Source organism: Rhynchophorus ferrugineus, unplaced genomic scaffold, assembly GCF_030347505.1.
Source record: "Rhynchophorus ferrugineus isolate W39M unplaced genomic scaffold, kcgeb_rfMv2 rfM7, whole genome shotgun sequence".
NCBI classification, from domain to species: Eukaryota; Metazoa; Arthropoda; class Insecta; order Coleoptera; family Curculionidae; genus Rhynchophorus; species Rhynchophorus ferrugineus.
Genome location: NW_027472586.1, coordinates 29,753,316 through 29,772,707, shown reverse-complemented (window position 1 = coordinate 29,772,707; position 19,392 = coordinate 29,753,316). Strand labels below are relative to the sequence as shown.

Here is a 19,392-nt window from a genome sequence, read left to right as displayed (position 1 = left end):
TTAGCTTATTTTATTGTAGAGTAAGCTTCTTCCTATTTGACTCTAAATATTCTCGTTGTAATGTACGATTTTAATAGTTCGATGTGTTATTTTGGTAGCATTTTCTGTAGTTTATGAAGGTCTTCATGCCAAACCTTATCGAAGGCTTGTGCTACATCTAAGAATATAGCTGAGCATGCTTTTTAACTTTCGTAGTCTTTTTCAATAACATGTTATTCTGAGGGCCTGGTCAATTGTTGAATGCTTGTTAATAAACCCAAACTGGTGTGTTGGTATTAGGTTTTTCTCTCTATGATCGGTTTTATTATTTTCAACAGGAGTTTTTCAAAAACCTTTTAGAAAAAGCTGTGTAGACATGAGCGTTTTAGATATTTGGAGGCTTTCCAGAGTAATCAGTTTCTTTATCATCTGTTAAATTTCTCAGATAGTCATTTATGGATTTGTTTTTAATTTCCAGTATTTCCCTTTTCAGCCTTTGGGTTATATTGTTTAAACTATTTTTATTTTCAGGTGTTCTATTTTGTTGGCGTTTTTTTCGTACGATAAGCATTGGTAACTAACTGAAAAACTTTGTTTTAGCAGTGTTGAATTACTACTCCACTTAAGCTTTTTTTATGCACTGACAAATAAAATTCTTTAATATTGCTTAAGGTTGGGAATATCTTCAGACTAACCGACTTCTAATTAGTAGAGACCCTTAATTTTGAGTTTCACCTGCTCTGATTTTTGTTTAATATTATGTTTACAATTTAATCTACTATCAAAATGGAGCGCAAGGTTATCTGATACTTCTTGACGAATTGGGCATCCCTCAAGTGGGCACATCACTCGATTTATGTATCGAATACTATTATTTTGTTGTTAACATATCAGCTGTGTTGAGGAGATATAGAGAACGACCTGCGGAGCTCGAACCGAAATAGGTTTAAATATTAACGTCTTTTCGGGCAACATTCTAAATCTTATTTGATGACTGATGAACGGGAGATGACTCGAGCAACTGGCTATAATTCTGACTATAGTTAATTATGTTATACAATACGATTAATAATAGACAAAATTCTACCACAATAACTAAAGCAAATAAAAAACAAGTACTTCGGTAGGCGTAAAACAATTGATGATGGTTGAGGAGCCTTTCTTCCTTCCTTTAATTTGACGAAAAAAAATTTCGTTTTTTTTACTTGTTCCGATGTCCGCAAAGCTCCCTTAACGGTGTAAAGCTGAGTTTTAGCAAAACAGTACATAAAATGGTCACCAATCAAAAGGGCACATGAACTGTAATACATTTAAAAAGTAATGTAATGTAATACATCTATTATATTCTATTTATTACTATTTATTACTACCATCTATTACTATTTATGTTTTAAAACGTTCTCAAGGCTATAGATAAAGGTATTTAAGCAGCTATAAATGGGGACTTCGAAGTTCTTTTTGTAAATAGTAAGAAAATAAATTGTAAATAACTTGTGAGGCTTGTAATGACTAACGTTTAGATAATTTATTCAGTTGGTGGATATCTAACTACGTATATTAGGTGATAAATATGCGAATATGATGTAATAACCAATCCCCAGGACGGCTGCACAAGTAACAACTTGAAAAAATCTATTTTTGTACTTCAAAACAGAAAAATAAATGATGATCTTCTCGCAAGAACAATCAAAAATTTTAGAAAATTTTTGAATATGAAATTGTCTTCATCATCAATCAACGTAAAGTAATATTATATTATTAATACCATACTTACAATTAGTGAAAATAGGACCTATCAGAAAAACTAACATGCGACTGCTTCTGCTGTATCAGAAGGCTCTCACAAGCAGAAGAAACTCCAAATGTAAACAAACTTACCAAATTTAATAGACTCGGTAGTTTGGATATTTATCTGTATAAAATAACAGTTTTTCATTTAGTATTATTGATTTATTCAGTGTATTGTATACAGATGCTAAAACATTATTTTATTTCTTTTATTAGCCGTCGAAGCACATAAAATAATTTTATAATCCCGCTCCAACAAATCTCAAATTTATTCGCTCTGGAAAGCCACCAAATACCCAAAACGAACATGTCTACACCTGTAAGAGACCAACAAACAAGGAAAAGCTGAAGCATTTGCTCGCCATCTGGAGAAAACCTTCAAACCAAACGAAACTGATACTGAGTATAATTTGCGGAATAAATAATGTGAAAAATCCAAGAATTCAATTAGTCACGTCGAAGGAAGCAACCAAAATTATTAAGGTTGACATTGATCCATAGAACACGCCGGGTTATGACATAATAACAGGACAATTGCTGCAAAAAACTACCAAGAACGGAAAATATGTCCCAGACGTTTGGGAGGTGTCTGGAAATTATCATGATTCCAAAACCTGGAAAATCACCAAACGAAATAAAAGCAAGCCTATCTCACTGTTACCAGTAATATCTAAGGAATTTAAAGAACTACTGTTGAAAAGGATAAAACCCATTATAGAGAGTAAAAACATAACGCCTACATATCAGTTTGGGTTCGTTAACAAACATTAGAACATTAACCATGTGCATAGAATAACAGATGCAATTGAAAAAGCCTAGGCAGGTAAAAATGTATGTTCAGCTATATTCTTAGATGTGGCACAAGTCTTGTATAAGTTATGGCATGGCGGCCTTGTTCATAAGCTACAGAAAATGTTAATGAAACAATAAACTGAGCTATTGAAATCTGAACATTATAGCCTGAATGTTTAGAGTCAAACACGAGGAAGCCTACTCTACAATAAAAGAAGCTGAAGCAGGTGTAACACAAGGAAGTTTATTGGGGCCAATTCTTTAACTACTCTACACATGTGATATACCACAAATCGAAAATATCACGATGGCTACAATTGCTGATGACCCCTTTAACAACTTAAATAAAGAAGTGTGTATCAATCAGTGTTCTCTGTTCACAAGTAAATTCCTTCCACGAAATAGTAGTGAATGTTCACAACTTTAAAGTTACCTATTAGGAAAAACCGAAATACTTTTTCCCAAAACTTACAGGTGTACCGAAAAGTCATTACCGGTTTCTAGGCTAAGTATACAATATTATGACTTGACACATATGTCATTTTATTCTATTGGCATGAAACTTCAAAGCTATACATACATGTTATATTTTGCGAAAGTAACATCGTCATAGATTTATACTTCTTTGAAAATGTCAAGATTCGTGTCTGAAAACGTTGCATTTGCGGCAGGAATTACATTTATTATTAAATCAGAAGAAGAGAACCGCTAATCGTTTGCGGTAGAAACTTGAACGGTGCGCATGTTCTAACCTTAAAAACATGTGAGGTGTGGTTTCGAAAATTCAAAAGAGATAATTTCGATGTGCAAGACAAGGAACGTTCTGGTAGGCCAAAAAAGTTTGAAGATGCGAAACTGCAAGAGTTACTGGGTGAACGATTTGAACCATGTATTGATCGAAAAACGTCCAGAACGAGCCCAGTGATTTTACAGCACGACAACGTGCGTTATCATAAAGCAAAACCGGACAAGGAAACGTTGACGTTTGACACGGAAAAAACATATAGTGAGAAAACGCAAACAGCTTGGGCTTAAGCTAAACCAAATGTATTGGCTGATTGGCTGAAATTATGATAAGCTGAACAAGCCAATGGGCCTAAGTTAATACTTAGGCTCATTGGACCTATGGTATTGAACTGTGGGGTACTACTAGCAAATCTAACATAGATGTCCTCCAGAGGTTACAGAATAAAGTGTTGCGAGTCATCGTCAATGACCGATATTACGTGTCCAACAAACTGATTCAACGGGATATCCACATAGAACCCATAACGGGTGCGATTCGAAGTGTTAGTACGAAGTACTGTAAAGACTATTAGTGCATCCTAATGCACTCGCCAAACAGTTAAATGTGCGCGATGACAGTGAAGTGTGTAGGCTCAAACGTAAACAACCATACGAACTGATTAATAAACACATAGAGTGAGATTTAATAATCTCTAGAATAAGTTAGAATAGTCTTTAGAATAAGCTAGAATAGACTTTAAAATAAGTTAGAATAGTATCTAGAATAAGATTTAGATTATAAGTTGTGCAGCTTATCACTTGAGATATTCTACATGTTATAACGGTTATATTATATAACGGAAATCATATAATAATACTTGTTGCCCGCGGGCAGTTTGTTGACGTTCTAAGAGATTAATTTAAAAAAAGGAAGCATTGAAAGCACTTGGATCAGACATATTATCGCACCGGCCGTACTCTCCAGACCTTGCCCCGCCCACCTATCAACTTTTCCCGTCAATGGGACACGCGCCTGCAGAGCAAGACTTCGCCAATTTCGAATAAGTTAGAAAATGACTCGATGAATGGTTTTCCTCAAAGGGCAAACAGTTTTTTTCGGAGGGCATCCATAAATTGCCTGAAAGGTGGGCAAGATATATGGAATCAAATTAATTTTTCCATTTTCTTAAAAATTAAGTAGTTTTTCAGAAAAAAAATGGTAATTACATTTCGGCACATATGATATATAAGAATCCAGACGAAAACCAACAACGAAAACAAGAATTTCAGACAAATTCGAAGAGAAAACGCAAGTTGAAGATGCGTGTATATCACCAGGACTACCCTACGCCAGCGGCTCGCCGTTCCACCGTTGTTTTCGCAATCTAACAATTTATATATAGCCGCCGTAATAAAAACATTTATCTTATGGTGTATCAAAAGAAAAATGGCGCGGAGGAAGCGTCATCGGGATGGGCATTGCCGTTTTATCTTTTCGAGGGGATAAAGCACGGTTTAGGTGGCGGAAAATATTTCCGAGCGACGTGTTTTCTCGACGAACACGTGACTGAAATAACACGGATAACGGATAATGTTGCGTAGAGAAATGGGCTTCGACACGGGGGGAGGGTTCGGTGACTGTAGGTCGATCGAGCGGTTTTTCTTCCACGTCCTGGTTCCCAATTTTTTTGCTCCCGCCCACGCGCGACCCGCTGTTCAAGTCGTACGGGTCAGTTTCCCGGGGTTCGCCGGAAGAACCCCGTTAAAAATTCACGATGTCCGAATTTAGTAGGTTTAGCTATAAATATCAATCCGTCAAACCTCCCAAGACGAATGAAGCGGGTTTCGACAAATACAGAGAAAACTACTACGGATTGCATATGTTTCGTAATATATATTATATACGTTTCGTGCACATAGTTTGTGCACATTTTGAGTGAAGCAACTTTTGTTATTGTGAAAAAAATTGATAAAAAGGAATTTCGCGTGTTGATAAAATATTGCTTTTTGAAGGGAAAAATACAGTTGAAGGAAAAACTTGGCTTGATGCCGAGTTTCCGGACACTGCCCCAGGAAAATCAACCATCAAGTATTGGTATGCTAAGTTTAGACGTGGTGAAATGAGCACCGAAGACGGTGAACGCAGTGGACGCCCAAAAGAGATTGTTACCGACGGAAACATTAAAAAAACCCACAAAATGATTTTGATGACCGTAAATTGAAATTGAATGAAATAGCAGACACTCTAAAGATATCAACTGAACGTGTACATCATAGTGGGTTCACTTTTGACCAAAACAACGACGAGTTGATGATTCGGAGCAGCGTTTGAAGATGATCAGGCGTAATACACCCGAGTTTTTGCGTCCACATGTGACAATAGATGAAACATGGCTCCATCTTTTCACTTCGAAGTCCAATCGACAGTCATCCGAGTAGACTGCACACAATGAACCCGCTCCAAAGCGTGGGAAAACGCAACAGTTGGCTGGCAAGGTTTTGGCGTCTGTATTTTGGGATGCGCATGGAATAATTTTGCATTGACTACCTTGAAAAAGGAAGGACCATCAACAGCGACTATTACATAGCGTTATTGGACCGTTTGAATGACGAAATCGCCGAAAAACGGCCGCATTTGAAGAAAAAGAAAGTGCTGCTTCACCAAAATAATGCATCGTGTCAAAAATCCATGAATTGCCTTCGAATTGCTTCCTCATCCAACGTATTCTCCAGATCTGGCCCCAGAGACTATTTCCTATTCTCAGATCTCAAAAGAATGCTCGCTGGGAAGAAATTTTCGTGATCGACGAAACTGAGGCCTATTTCTAAGCAAAGGACAAATCGTACTACAAAAATGGTATCGAAAAGTTGGAGTGTCGCTATAATCAGTGTATCACCCTTGAAGGGAATTATGTTGAATAAAAAAAACTAATTTTGACAAAAAAATATGTTTTACTACGGTAGGCCGAGGACTTATCAATTGACCTGTTATTGTGACACCTGTATGCTGACCTCAAAATGTATATGAAGTTGCATAGACAACCTGTCGATGTATACTAGGCTAGTTGCCAATATTTTACCACCCTGACTGAGGTTTTAACTCACGCTTGGGAAATATATTGTGTAAACATCTATTGCATGTGTGTACCAATTAATAAATACAGAGTTACCACAATATGTTCACGTTAGTAACCAGGTGAGAAGAACATAAGACTGCAAGAGCATTTGCGTCTCCAATATGCTGCATACGAAAAAATTTAAATATTACAATTAAGATTAAAATCAAACTCATGATTCTGACGGGGGCTGACGGCTTTGTGGAACCAGCATCCTAAAGGTGAGCACAGTTAGGAATGAGATTAAAAAGTACTCTAAATCCAAAATTAATGTCCACACTTGTATTCTCCCCTTGCGTGTCTAACTTTTAACGATTCACATTGAACACATGTTTAACTTTTATGTTATAACATAGTAGTACACACAATTGTAAGCTATCTCGTTGAGATGTATTGTTAAAAGTTTAGTGGAAGTGAACTGGGGACAACTGTTACGATAAAAGCTTAAATGTAATTTTGTTTTACGAACATTATCGCTGGGTTTGCAATTTTTTTTTAGTATTGGACATCGCTAATACTTGAATGTTGTTGACAGTCTTCAATTTTACGATATGGCGTTATAGCTGGAGGACAAAATAAATTTATTTGTAAGTGAATAATACAATATCCTCCCAATACTAATTATCTGAATATCAGTACAGCCTCTGGAAAACTATACTGTGCTCCTCAAAAAATGCTCTTCGATATATTAGGAGTAACAATCATCCATAACATGACCTATTTTTTGGGTGACTTGCGGATTCTCTAGTAAATACGTCTATTTGGAACTGATCCAAGAATCGACATACTTTTTGATATCTTATATAAAAAACAAAGCCGCTGTTCAACCATACTGACTGGAATAGATAATTATCCAAGGGCACAATATCAGGAGAATACGGCGGGTAAGGTAGGATATCCCATTTGGGTGGGGGACCTTTGTTATGTAACAAGGTTACTTTTACGTTTTATTCCGTTTTTCTTTTAATGCCCAGCTCAGACGTTGCAACGCTGTAAGTTGTAACTCTGAACTTGAAGTACAACATATACGACCTTCGCGCCGTCAATACATGAGGCGATATAAAAAAACGTATAATGTATATAACATTATATATGAAATGTAATTTTACAAGTAAATAAGTAAAATTGCTATTGAAATATGCAATGCATAACGATTGTGACCCAAAATGTCAGCGTAAAGTACCGTGAAAGAGCGACAGTGTACCCGAATGCACTCACCAAATATGCGCGATGTCAGTGAACTGCGTAGATTAAAAAATGTACTACCCTCCAGCCTCATTATATACACATAGAATAGTTTTTAGATTAACAGGATAGTAAGTAATAGTTTACAAGCTTGTCCATAACTTTTTGAAGGTATCTTCTGCAATATAAACCTAATCAAATGCTTATTGCTTATTGCCAGATGGTGGAATGCCAAAAGAACAAAAAAAAAAATTTTAAATCAAAGGTCTCTCATTTACATAGCCTTATAATCATGCCATAAAAAATAGGAAATTCTATATATGTCCCATTAAAATGGTTCGTGTTAAAAAATAAAAATTATATGATTAGATAGTATTTTTTAGCGTTAGTAGTATATAAAAAATGTTATTTGAAATACTTTTTAAGTTAAATTTGCCTCCAGTTCTATAACTGCGAGATTCCCTTATACGAGGACAGTTTGATAAGTTAGACTTTTCACAAGAAAGATATTCTTTTAGACAAAACAGCCGTTTTATTTCTCAATATAATCTCCGATTAACTCAACATACGAGGATGATTCTATAAGTACTTAGCATAAAAAAGAAACACGAGAATTTTGGAAAAGTGGCGATTTATTTCTCCGCATAGTCTCTCAACTTGACCCAGCGATGTTTCAATTTCTCTAGCCCGCCTGAAAAATACGTTCTTGAGGTGTGCAAAGGGGGTCTCCGTGGCGGCGATAACCACCTCAATCGACTGAAGTCGCAGAAGCAAGGTCTGGAGTATACGGCTGATGCCTCATCCAAGTGCTTTCAACGCTTCCTTGACCGGTTTTGCTTTATGGAGACGGCGCGTTATCGTACTGTAAAATCACTTTACTGTGTCTTTTTGCATGGGACACCCACTGGCAGATCATCATTTCGCCAATTTTGAGTTAAAAAATGGCTCGATGAACAGTTTTTTTTTGGGACGGCATCTATAAATGGCTTGAAAGATGAGCATGATGTATAAAAGTATCAAAAGGCCAATAAAGTATTCAAAGGAATAAATACACTTTTCTATTTTCTTGAAAACTATGTAGAAACTATATGGAAGAAAAACTTCCGAAAAAGTCGGTAATGACTTTCCGGTACACCTGGCAAATGAAATCATTCGTTTAAGATGCGACAATTAGTGCACAATTCTTTGCAATGTTTGGGTGAAAGATACGGCGTATAGCTCCGAAAAAAAAAACGTGGACCAAAATCATAGAAAACGATCTAAAAAATAGGAGATTGTCCGAAGCCAGAACAGCTGTGACCGACCAGCAGCTGTGGCGAGATTTAGTGAAGAATGTTCGAAATTCTGCGGCGCTAACGGCAACGTATTGGTTGAGAATCAGACACCGACTTATCAAACTGCCCTCGTGTATAACATAGGCGGAAAAGTTCCGAGTGTAACAAAGAAAACGTGTTCCTTTTTTGTTGAAAATTGGCTTTATTCATCAACGTAATCTCCATCAACAGCCACACAATCATTCCAGCACCGCTCTAACATTTCAATACCACTTTAGTAGAACGATTTATCTCTTGCCTCAAAATAGGCCTGTCACCAGTTGCTGCCCACTCAGATTGTGACTAATTGTCACATCTACACAAAAGTTCCAGTTTGTTACGGTTAAACATGGTCAAACACTGCTCAGAATCATCAACATGATTCTTGTTTTTGATCAACAGTGAGCAAACACTTCACCCACTTTTAATAGAGCTTTCTCATGGTCAAATGCTCATGTTCTTTTGATATCTTTACGATGTTAGTTAACTCACGCAACTTCACTTTTCGATCATTCAAGAGGATTTTGTGGATTTTTTTATGTCTTCTGGTGTTACCACTTCATTTAGACGTCCACTGCTTTCTGCATCATCGGGGTCTCTACGAATACGTTTGAAGTGAGCAAACCAACGTATTATTATTGTTTCTGATAGAGCGGAGTCCTCATAACACTTTTCAAGTCATTGCTTCGCTTGAACGGTATTTTTCTCCCATCAAGGAGTGTAAAATTAATACACGAAATTGTTTTTGATCAATTAATTTGAAAATAACAAAAGTAGTGTCATTCTTAGCACATTAATTCACAAAATTATGAGTAGAATATCATGAAATTTTAACAGCTTCCTTTTGAAGGTTAATACTAACTGAAAAAGTGGTGAATGTAATAAAACTTGCGTCATCTATGTGTTAGGCCCGGGAATTTTCAGCCTATATGATACTCTTTATCTTCTGAAAGTAATGATGAGAAATTCTGGATAGATTTTCGGGCTTGACATATTATAATTCGCCCGCGCCGACTGTTGCAAAACGACGGGTTTCAACTTATACCTCTAATAAAACAGATAGACAAGCCAGGAAGGCTCGCTAACGATTTTCCAACCAACCGTAAATCAATCCCCAACAAATTTAAGTATACTAAACGACATCAAACATGTTAATATCATCAAATTACATCAGCGCTCAAGAACACAGGTCATAAAATCTTAATCGTATGGGCCACGGATCAATCCCTGCGTTAATTACACCCGAGCAGCGCCAGCAGCGGGCCGCGGCTCTGAAATGCCGGCGACTGCATTTCGCCTCTCAAGAGCCGCCCGAAGCAAAACCGATTTTCCCTCGGTCTAAATTAAGTAGGTAACGTGGAAATGGCTGAGCGAAAAGGTGTACGTGTACCCATCGATCCGTCGACCCCACGTAATCGGACTGACGTCGCAGGGGAGATCAGCGGCCGCGGGGTGGAAACAGAAGCCGGGACCACGATGGGAAGGGGGGGAGGTGTAGGTTCACGCCGCCCCGTTCGCTCCTCGACCGCCGCCACCGCCACGAACTCCGACAACCGTTATTTACGCGCTAAATGAAATTTTCATTATGCCAAAAGTCGAATTTCACCGTGTCACATATTCAACTACATAAATGCGAGTTGTACTATCAAAAGGGGGGGTTACATAGCAGCGGATTTCCTTGTTTTACGTGGGTTATCGTGATATTTATTAATAATATTCGTATTGAAGAGCTGACGGTACAGTTTGATTCGATCGAGCATAATGCTTGAATTATTTTATTTTATTTCAGTTTCTATACATTATTATTTTTATATTAATTTTACACAAAATATGAATAACGTATACAACTTTATTCTTGTAGATTTATGACCCTATGGCAAATTAACGGTCCGTGTTTCCGAACTAGTCGATAGTCAGAAAAAAGTAGTCGATTGAGTATAGTAACAGGCTAGATGATGCTATCTATTTTTCGAAAACTACGGCTTTCCAAAAATTAAAGTTACGCCGATTTTACCCGAAATAAAACTTATTCTGTAAAAAAAATGGATTTAAAAGAAAAATTGACGTTCGTAATTTTAAACACGAGATAAAACAGGGTACATAGGTACATAGTAATATGTAGTAATGTAATAATTTTGTGTTATGATTGAACATTCCATCATGGAAACCGATGGAAACCCCAAGCAATTATTCTCAAATATTTTTGTACCAAGTCAGAAACCGGTATATTTTGAACATCGGTAATATATTCACAGCAATAAGATCATTCTAATGGAAGTATTTACTATTTTAAGTAGCTTCAATTATGTGTAAAGTATAATTAACGTAATATTGAAGTAAAAAACACCGTTGATAACATTCGAGGTTACGCCTCATTTGGTTTGTTTATGGATTATGAGTCCCTAATAGTGTTGTTCTTTTTTTGTCTACCAAATGATATAGAAAATTATATTTAATATAAAGTGACTTAGTCGTACAAGTGTGCATAAAGTCAGTATATGTTTCTACAATATTCGAACGCCAACTAGACAGAAGAAAATGAGCTTCTAACTGAATTTATTAGCATTCACACTGCTGCTCACTACGCAACAGCCATATGTTCTCAACATACAAAGAAAAATATTAATTAAATCCAAGCTTCAAGAAATGTCAATCAAATCCCATCATGTTTACATCGCGAAATGACAGTAACAAATATCTGGTTTCTTGTACATCAAGTAATTCGATGGGCTATACTTCATCAGGTTACAGGTAAGTGACACATATTTGAATGAACAATGTGATTTTATCAAGTTTTTACAGTCTGATATGTGTAATAATCAAGTAAAATAAAAGAAACTAAGCGGAGATCTAGTTTAAGAATTCATAGGGGACCCTAATATGTTAAAGCATGTCTAAACGCAAAGTTTTGTAAAGTATTTGATGAAGTATTTTGGTTACACATTTTACTTGCCCAAATATTCCAAGGTAATTTGATACAATACCTGATAGATCTTTTCATTCTACCGAGCTGTTAACATCATGTTAAACACAAAGGAGAACACATTAGAATCAAAATAAAACAACTGTACTGGTTAGTCGGAAGATACTCTCAACTTGATCTAAAATCAAATAGGTTGATTTATAAGACAATCATAAAGCCAATTTGGACCTATGGGGTGCAAATATGGGGTTGCACTAAAAATTCAAATCAACTAGTCATCCAACTGTCAAAACAAGGTCCTTCGATTGATTACCCATGTCTATCGCTATGTAACCAACGAAGAACTGCACGATGACCTGGAAATCAAATGGATTTGCGAAGTTATCCAAGATTTCGCCTTAAAATACGAAAGAATATTACTAAATCATACTAACGTGGAAGCAATACAACTGCTGGACAGCGCGTAGGATGTTAGAAGATTGAAGCGAATAAAACCATACGAACTTATATAAAGTATATACCTTTAGTGTAAACTATAGCTATAAGTTATTATAATTTTATAATTGAGGAATACTCGATATGTATTTTCTCGCACTCGTCTTGCTTGTGAATTAATCCAAATACAAATGAAATGTAATAATAAATAATACTATTCTCAATATTCTTCAATACCCTACCACATTCCATCATTAGTGTGTCTGGAATAATCACTCAATTATCTAAGAATTCTATATTCTTCTTACAATTATTATTTCAGTTACGGTCACACAGTACAGTCATTAAAAAATCAAAATAAAATGGAAGCGAGCTAAGAAGTTCAAAAGTTTGAATGCGAAAATGATGGTTAGGAAACGGTAAGTGACGACAATGTTTCGTAACGCTGCTGATTGGTATTTGACTTAGCATCGCGAATTTGAAATTTTGCGTTTTTATTTCTGGTAAAATCTTAATAATCCCACTTTTAATTTTAAAATATATGTATTTTTAATAATCTCTCTATAGTATATTATTATCATAAATCAATATTTTTGTGATTCTTTAATACAGTCATCTAGCTAATTAACGCTCATTGTTAGGATTCTTCTAGAGTTAGGAACTATCTAGTGAAAATAATAATTACTTTTTCAATCAAATTCAGGCTTCGAATCGTTTTCGATAATTGCTGGGTTATATTGTGTTCAAAAGGACAATTTCATTTTGAAAGATGTTAAATTATTTGCATATTTTATATATTTGATTTAATCGGAAAGAAGAATGGAATAATAACCACTAAATATTTGTATCGACGCTCCCAATAAATCTTTATCAATTATTTAACTAGCAATCAAGAGAATTGCAAGGGGGCACGAGGAAAGACTCCATTCTCATACTAATACTGAAATATTGCAACTTTTGGATACCACCAGAATAGGACACAGACTCAAAAGAACCAAACCATCTGATCTTGTGTAGTGTTGTGTAGTGAGGTGCATATATTAAAAAATTCAGCAGTGACATGTATAAACATTATTTCACCAGAGACTGAGTTAGGGCCGATGGGTCCTCCTAGTTATATACCTAGATTTAAGTTAGCATAAAGACAAATGGTAGGTTAGACGGAAACTATTTATATAACTATTTAAATAAAATAATAATTTTATTTATCTATATCAGGAATATTAAAAAATTATTATTCATTGAAGATGAAATGATGAAGAAGTTTTAATATTCAAAAGTCTTGAAAAAACATCAAGATACTTAGAAAAACGACAAAATCGATCAAAAAAAGATAATAGTTGCCAAAATAATATACATACAGTTAAAAGTATATTACTATTTATCAATCAAAATGCTGCTTTTACCCTCTTACATTATGTATTATTTACCGGGTACTTTTCAATTGTCCTGTTATATATGTAATATTATAACAGTGAAATATATAAAAAACTAAAATTATATCTTCTATAAATGCTTTTCAATTGTTAATTTATTCTTATGAGTTATTATTCAATTTTACATTAATGACTATTCCGCAGTACCATTTACATGTACCACCACAAATTTACATTTATTCTCCAACGTTAAAATAAGTCTTTTCCGTCATTCTATGTTATAGAATATTCATTACTTCATGGAATATTTAAGCTTGCAAAAGCCATCATGTATATTGATAGGTTGAATTGAAAAGAATATTCTTGAATAATATTTTAAGTTATTAGTAGCATCACACAACTTCCCAATAAATATTGGACTAATCATACTATTCTTTTATCTGACAAAGAGTTGTGGGTTTAATGTATATAAGAAATTCCTATTAATTACATCATGATTTCTATCTAAATAACTGTAACATAAATATATTTTATTTAAGACCACATCAATACCTTTTACTCGCAACGGAGACAACAGAAATATTTGTCACTCTTAGCTGAACAATATTCAGAGACCTTGACTACAACGATGGAAGGTTTTTTATCAAACAAGAATCGGTTTCGTTCAGGTTGCAACAGAAGATAAAAAACGGTTATTTTTGACAATTTTCAATGCAAACATTCGACGAAAATAGATTCGAGCTACTATTGGTGAACGTTTAAACAGGGACCATGCCATGATATAATACAGCCTTGCTATGAGGTCAAGGTTAACAAATCAAGGTAAGCGCCAGTCTGTTACGGGTGATAAGAGACCAAAAGCATACGGGTTGCAATGGCAATGCCATTAAAATTAGCGAAAAAACGAAGGCATATTTGACTTGTTCAAGAAGTAAAATTATTTTATATGTCCCAAAAAAGTTAAAAATGTATTGACCACAAAACAAGCAACTAGAGTTCTATAATTTTATTCAATATCGTGAATAAAAGAAAATTCAATTAGGAATTAATATTTGGGAATCGAAGAAAATGTGCTTCAGACCACTTTTCATGCATGAAGCTAATATAAACATATAAAAATTGACCATCATTAAAGTGATGGTTCAATACTAAAAAGGAAATTATCTAACAAAAAAAAACACAAAACAAAAAACAAACTAAATATTTTATTGTTCGTGTATAAAAATACTTATGCATAAAATTACATTCTTCACAATATCAGAAACTACTCCATCAACACGTTAGATCTCATGTAATTTACAATATAACAATTAAGAATACTGTCTTGGGTAAAGGTATCTTGTAAAACAAAAGACAAACAAAACAATTGGGCATCTACAATAACAATTGACAATTTCCATAAACCCCCTAGGACATCTTCCAAGTATGAAGATTCCAAGAAAAAAAACTCAAAGCAGCGGCAAATAACCCTTCGCGCGGAATTAGGTTAGTGAGTATCGTCGTGGACGCTTTTATTAAATTTTTCCGTTCCTTTATAGGACCCGAGCTCATAATGGAGTATATTAAAATTTCCATTTAGGTCATAGCCACGGAACCGCTAGATCGTGAGCGACGAGAAAAAAACCAACTCAAAAATAGTAAAATGATAAGGTTGAGTGAAAAGCCAATGAAAACTTACTATCGTCACTTTGAGGAGCCGATAAGATCGCACTGTGTTTTTTCTTGACTTCCTCCACATTTGCCTGAATCTTGTCTATCATCTCTCGTATCTCTTCCACCTAGAAATAAACAAAATACCATAATTAAACCAAATATAACATTTGAAGCATTTGTGCATATTTGGTTGCATAAAATCGCGATAGAAATAGACACTATAAAAATTAATTTAAATCAGATTGTATTAATATATATATCAACAACTATAATCAAGAATAAGTTATGTGTCATTAATATTTCCATATAATAAAAGGCTAGGTGGTTTAATTTTTTTTTTAATTTAAAACCAAGGAATGTTATTGAAATAAAATCAGAGCTTTATAGTAATGTAATTTCATAACGTGTAAGTTTCAATTCCTGATAAGGATAATTAAAATAGTTGTTATATTAATTGAATAATATGTTTATATCGATTTCTCTATGGAAAAATAATAGAACATTATGCAAATTTGGTTGCATATAATTCAATAAATACGAAAGAAAATAATTCTACATTCAACAATAAAGATAGGTATATCTGTATATTTCAAGTTAGAAAGAATCTCATAGGTTGTAGGGATAATCATTATAATTGATAAAAATTCCATTATACTGTCATATTGTCAAATACAAAAACAACAGTATGACTCATTGATGATTCCACAACAGCAATATGTAAGAAATATTTTCAAGAATCTCCACATAAAAGTGGTAAACTTTACTAGTTTTAATTAACAGATTATTATAAGAAAACCACATAAAGATTTATATATTAAATATTTTACATATACATTAGCATTTATGAACACTTGTATGGTCAAATAAAATCATAGAAAAGCTATCAATAATCAATTTTTATTCACTCAGATTTACGAAAATAATTAATTACCTCTCCAAAAAATGCATCCATGAATCCATCACGGCCCTCAACATTGACAGCGACATCGTCAGGCCCCACATCATCATCGTCGCTCTGGGCCTGAAAAAAATAAAAAATCTCAAATTTCGTAGGCTATAAACTTTAAATGAATAACAGAGAAATAAATCTAAGGGTGGGGCTGGTATTAACTAAGATTAAGTAATTTCTTCCATAACCTATTTGGATTTCTTTAGAAATTTAGCAACAGTTGAAATTTCTGAATATCAGTTTAAATTTTATTACTCCAGTTAAAATTAAATGTATCAACAAAAGGACTTTGTTTAATTCATTCGTTTGTGGTACCCTTTAGACCTATTTCATTCAAGATAATTTTAAGTGGTATATGAATGAAGTATGAGTTACAAGGGGGGACAAATCAGGAAAAAAAAGAAATCGGGTCTACCTACCGCAACAAGAGCTGCTAATCTGTCCTTGGTCATGATGATCCTATTTTTATTCACACACCACTAAACGAATATGTCGCAATCTAATCCCATTCAAGTGATTTTACACAAACGACACGGAAACGAGAACTATACCCGACAAATCCGCCAACTTTCAGCGAAGATATCACCACACGAAAATCGATAGAGATCTGCAGTGCTGTCGCTGTTCCGCGCATGTGCAGTGACGTCAGAGATCTTGTGACGTCACGCACGATTTTTTAATAGTTTTTCCTAATTTTCTTATTAAAAAATAAGCAAATTTAAAAACTAGTCTCACTCTTAGCTTTATATTTATTTATACTATCATTCTGATGTAAAATTCTTCGCAATATCTAAAAATAAATTTAAAGTATGAATAAACGGCCAGCAGGCAGAACTTCATAGCTGTGAACGCCATTGTGGTCCCTAACGACTTTAGAAGATCGTCAAAGTATTCGGCGAATCTTTGTGCCATCAGTTCTTTTTCGGCGTTTCTTTTGTACAGGTAAGTTCTTTTCTGTTCTGTCTATAATACTCAGTGCATATTTTTCTGTTACCATAGTTATTTTTCGAGATATAAATTATCAAAGTCGGTTCCTGAATGTCAAATTCCTATGAGACGTTTTTACCGCCATATCGAGAACTTCAAAATTAAGATACATTATTTGAGTTAGTGTTACCGGCTTGTTATACATTTGTTTTCCGTTCTTTTATCCATTTTATCGTTATAATATTTAGTTTTACTGATGCACCGTTATATTTAGATCATTCTAGAAAGTTCCTTTTTTGTTGACATTTTACATTTGTGTGTGTTTAGATTTGAAATAATAGTCGAACAGATACCATGGCTGCTGAACCAGAAATGCCGACATTCAAATGTGTGCTAGTTGGAGATGGTGGCACAGGCAAAACCACTTTCGTAAAGAGGCACTTGACTGGCGAATTCGAGAAAAAATATGTAGCCACTCTGGGAGTTGAGGTCCATCCATTAGTATTCCATACAAACCGAGGTCCCATTAGATTCAATGTCTGGGACACTGCAGGTCAGGAAAAGTTCGGAGGTCTTCGTGACGGTTACTATATCCAAGGACAATGTGCTATCATTATGTTTGATGTTACTTCTCGTGTTACCTACAAAAATGTGCCCAATTGGCATAGGGATTTGGTTAGAGTATGTGAGAACATCCCAATCGTTCTTTGTGGTAACAAAGTAGATATTAAGGACAGAAAAGTGAAAGCTAAAAGCATTGTTTTCCACAGAAAGAAGAACCTTCAAGTAAGTTATCAGTAAGAATTTATGTTTATATAATAAATCTCATGACTAGGTGTACTGAACTATAATAGTATATTATTTATAGTTTATTGTATAATGTTTGATTGAAGTGAATCATACATAATGAGCAATTTATTAAGATTATATATTTCCTTGGTTTTGATGATATATCTTTTATTTTTAGTACTACGATATTTCTGCCAAATCAAATTACAATTTTGAAAAGCCCTTCCTATGGTTGGCTAGAAAATTGATTGGTGATCCCAATCTGGAATTCGTAGCCATGCCAGCCTTAGTGCCTCCAGAAATCCAGATGGATCCCCACTGGCAACAACAGATCGAGAAAGATCTCAAGGATGCCCAGGACACTGCCTTGCCAGAGGACGACGAGGATCTGTAGAGGAAAATCGAAGGACCCTAACCTCTTTGTTTATCGTATTTTTATATGTGGAAATTTTTATAAAGACTTAACTCAGAAAAACAAAACGATATCATCATGTTGCAGTTAAATTTTGTTTTTTAATATTTAAGGCTATTGTTGGAATGAGTGGTGAGCAAGATCTCATGAAAGTTGTACATAATATCTTTCAGATTGGTTTTAAGCCACGATATTTTTTTAATTGATAGTGTGAGAATGGATAACATGTTTCAGTTTTATATGATAATCGCAAATCCATGTAAGTTAACTTTTCCTCCCTCTATTAAAAAATATAAGCATTAGTGTGAATGGCGCTGGTGGGACGTGTACTGTAACCACGAATTTTGTGTAATAAAGTAATTTTTCCAAACCATTTTGTTTTTTTGTGTGGTATTCGTAAGTTACTGCATTTTTTGATTTTTTTCATAGTTTTTAAAATATAGCTCTATACCGATACCAAGTATTTTAAAAAATCTGTCTTGTTTTGAAGGTAGAGAATTTACACCTAGTATTTCTTTTATATTTCATTCATATTTATATATCACCTAGTTATGATTTTCCAAATTGTGTCCCATCGAAGGGCCATTAACAAGCATTTCTAATTTTCTCAAGTTCTATACAAAATAAAAAAATTTTATGATAGGGATCACCCACTTGGTATTGAAAAAGTATTTTTAGTCCGAATAGTACATCGAAATTTGGTAAATCATTTCATAGGTTGAAAAGTTAAGGTAAATTTAAAACCATATATCTTAGTACAGTACTAGTATTAAATAAGTAACTTTATATATAAGTAGCAATTATTCAGCACGTTGTGTTCAATATTTATCAATTTTTCTAGTCTAATCTTCAAAAATATGTTCTACATTTAGCTGACATTTTTTTTACTTCAATCACTCACAACTGTTATATTCTTATTAACACCTAAAATATAATAAGAAAAAAAACCCTTTTCTTTAATACATATTTGAATCAACGTCATGTAATTCAAGGGTTTTAAAGAAGTTATGCAACCAATTGTATTTAAAC

At 34.3% G+C, this 19,392-nt stretch overlaps 2 protein-coding genes across 8 annotated transcripts in view; one reads left to right on the top strand and one right to left on the bottom strand.

Moving 5' to 3' along the window:
- The window catches only part of Syx1A (Syntaxin 1A), an 80,592-nt gene extending 63,719 nt beyond the window's left edge, over positions 1–16,873 (bottom strand). For all 7 annotated transcript variants that reach the window (XR_013006524.1, XM_076409700.1, XM_076409696.1 and 4 more), the window contains exons 1-3: positions 16,655–16,873; positions 16,218–16,307; positions 15,312–15,411 (exon numbers count right to left, since the gene is read on the bottom strand). Coding sequence is in view for 6 of the 7 variants with exons in the window: in XM_076409700.1 (XP_076265815.1) it covers positions 15,312–15,411; positions 16,218–16,307; positions 16,655–16,687 (223 nt within the window). In the remaining variant the exon portion in view is untranslated. The remainder of the gene's footprint in view (positions 1–15,311; positions 15,412–16,217; positions 16,308–16,654) is intronic.
- A 165-nt stretch (positions 16,874–17,038) lies between these two features.
- Positions 17,039–18,733, top strand: Ran (RAN, member RAS oncogene family). The gene is made up of 3 exons (XM_076409701.1): positions 17,039–17,177; positions 17,490–17,948; positions 18,130–18,733. Exons 2-3 carry the CDS (start codon positions 17,517–17,519, stop codon positions 18,343–18,345), a joined length of 648 nt encoding a protein of 215 aa, XP_076265816.1. The 5' UTR covers positions 17,039–17,177; positions 17,490–17,516; the 3' UTR covers positions 18,346–18,733.
- The last annotated feature ends 659 nt before the right edge of the window (positions 18,734–19,392 follow it).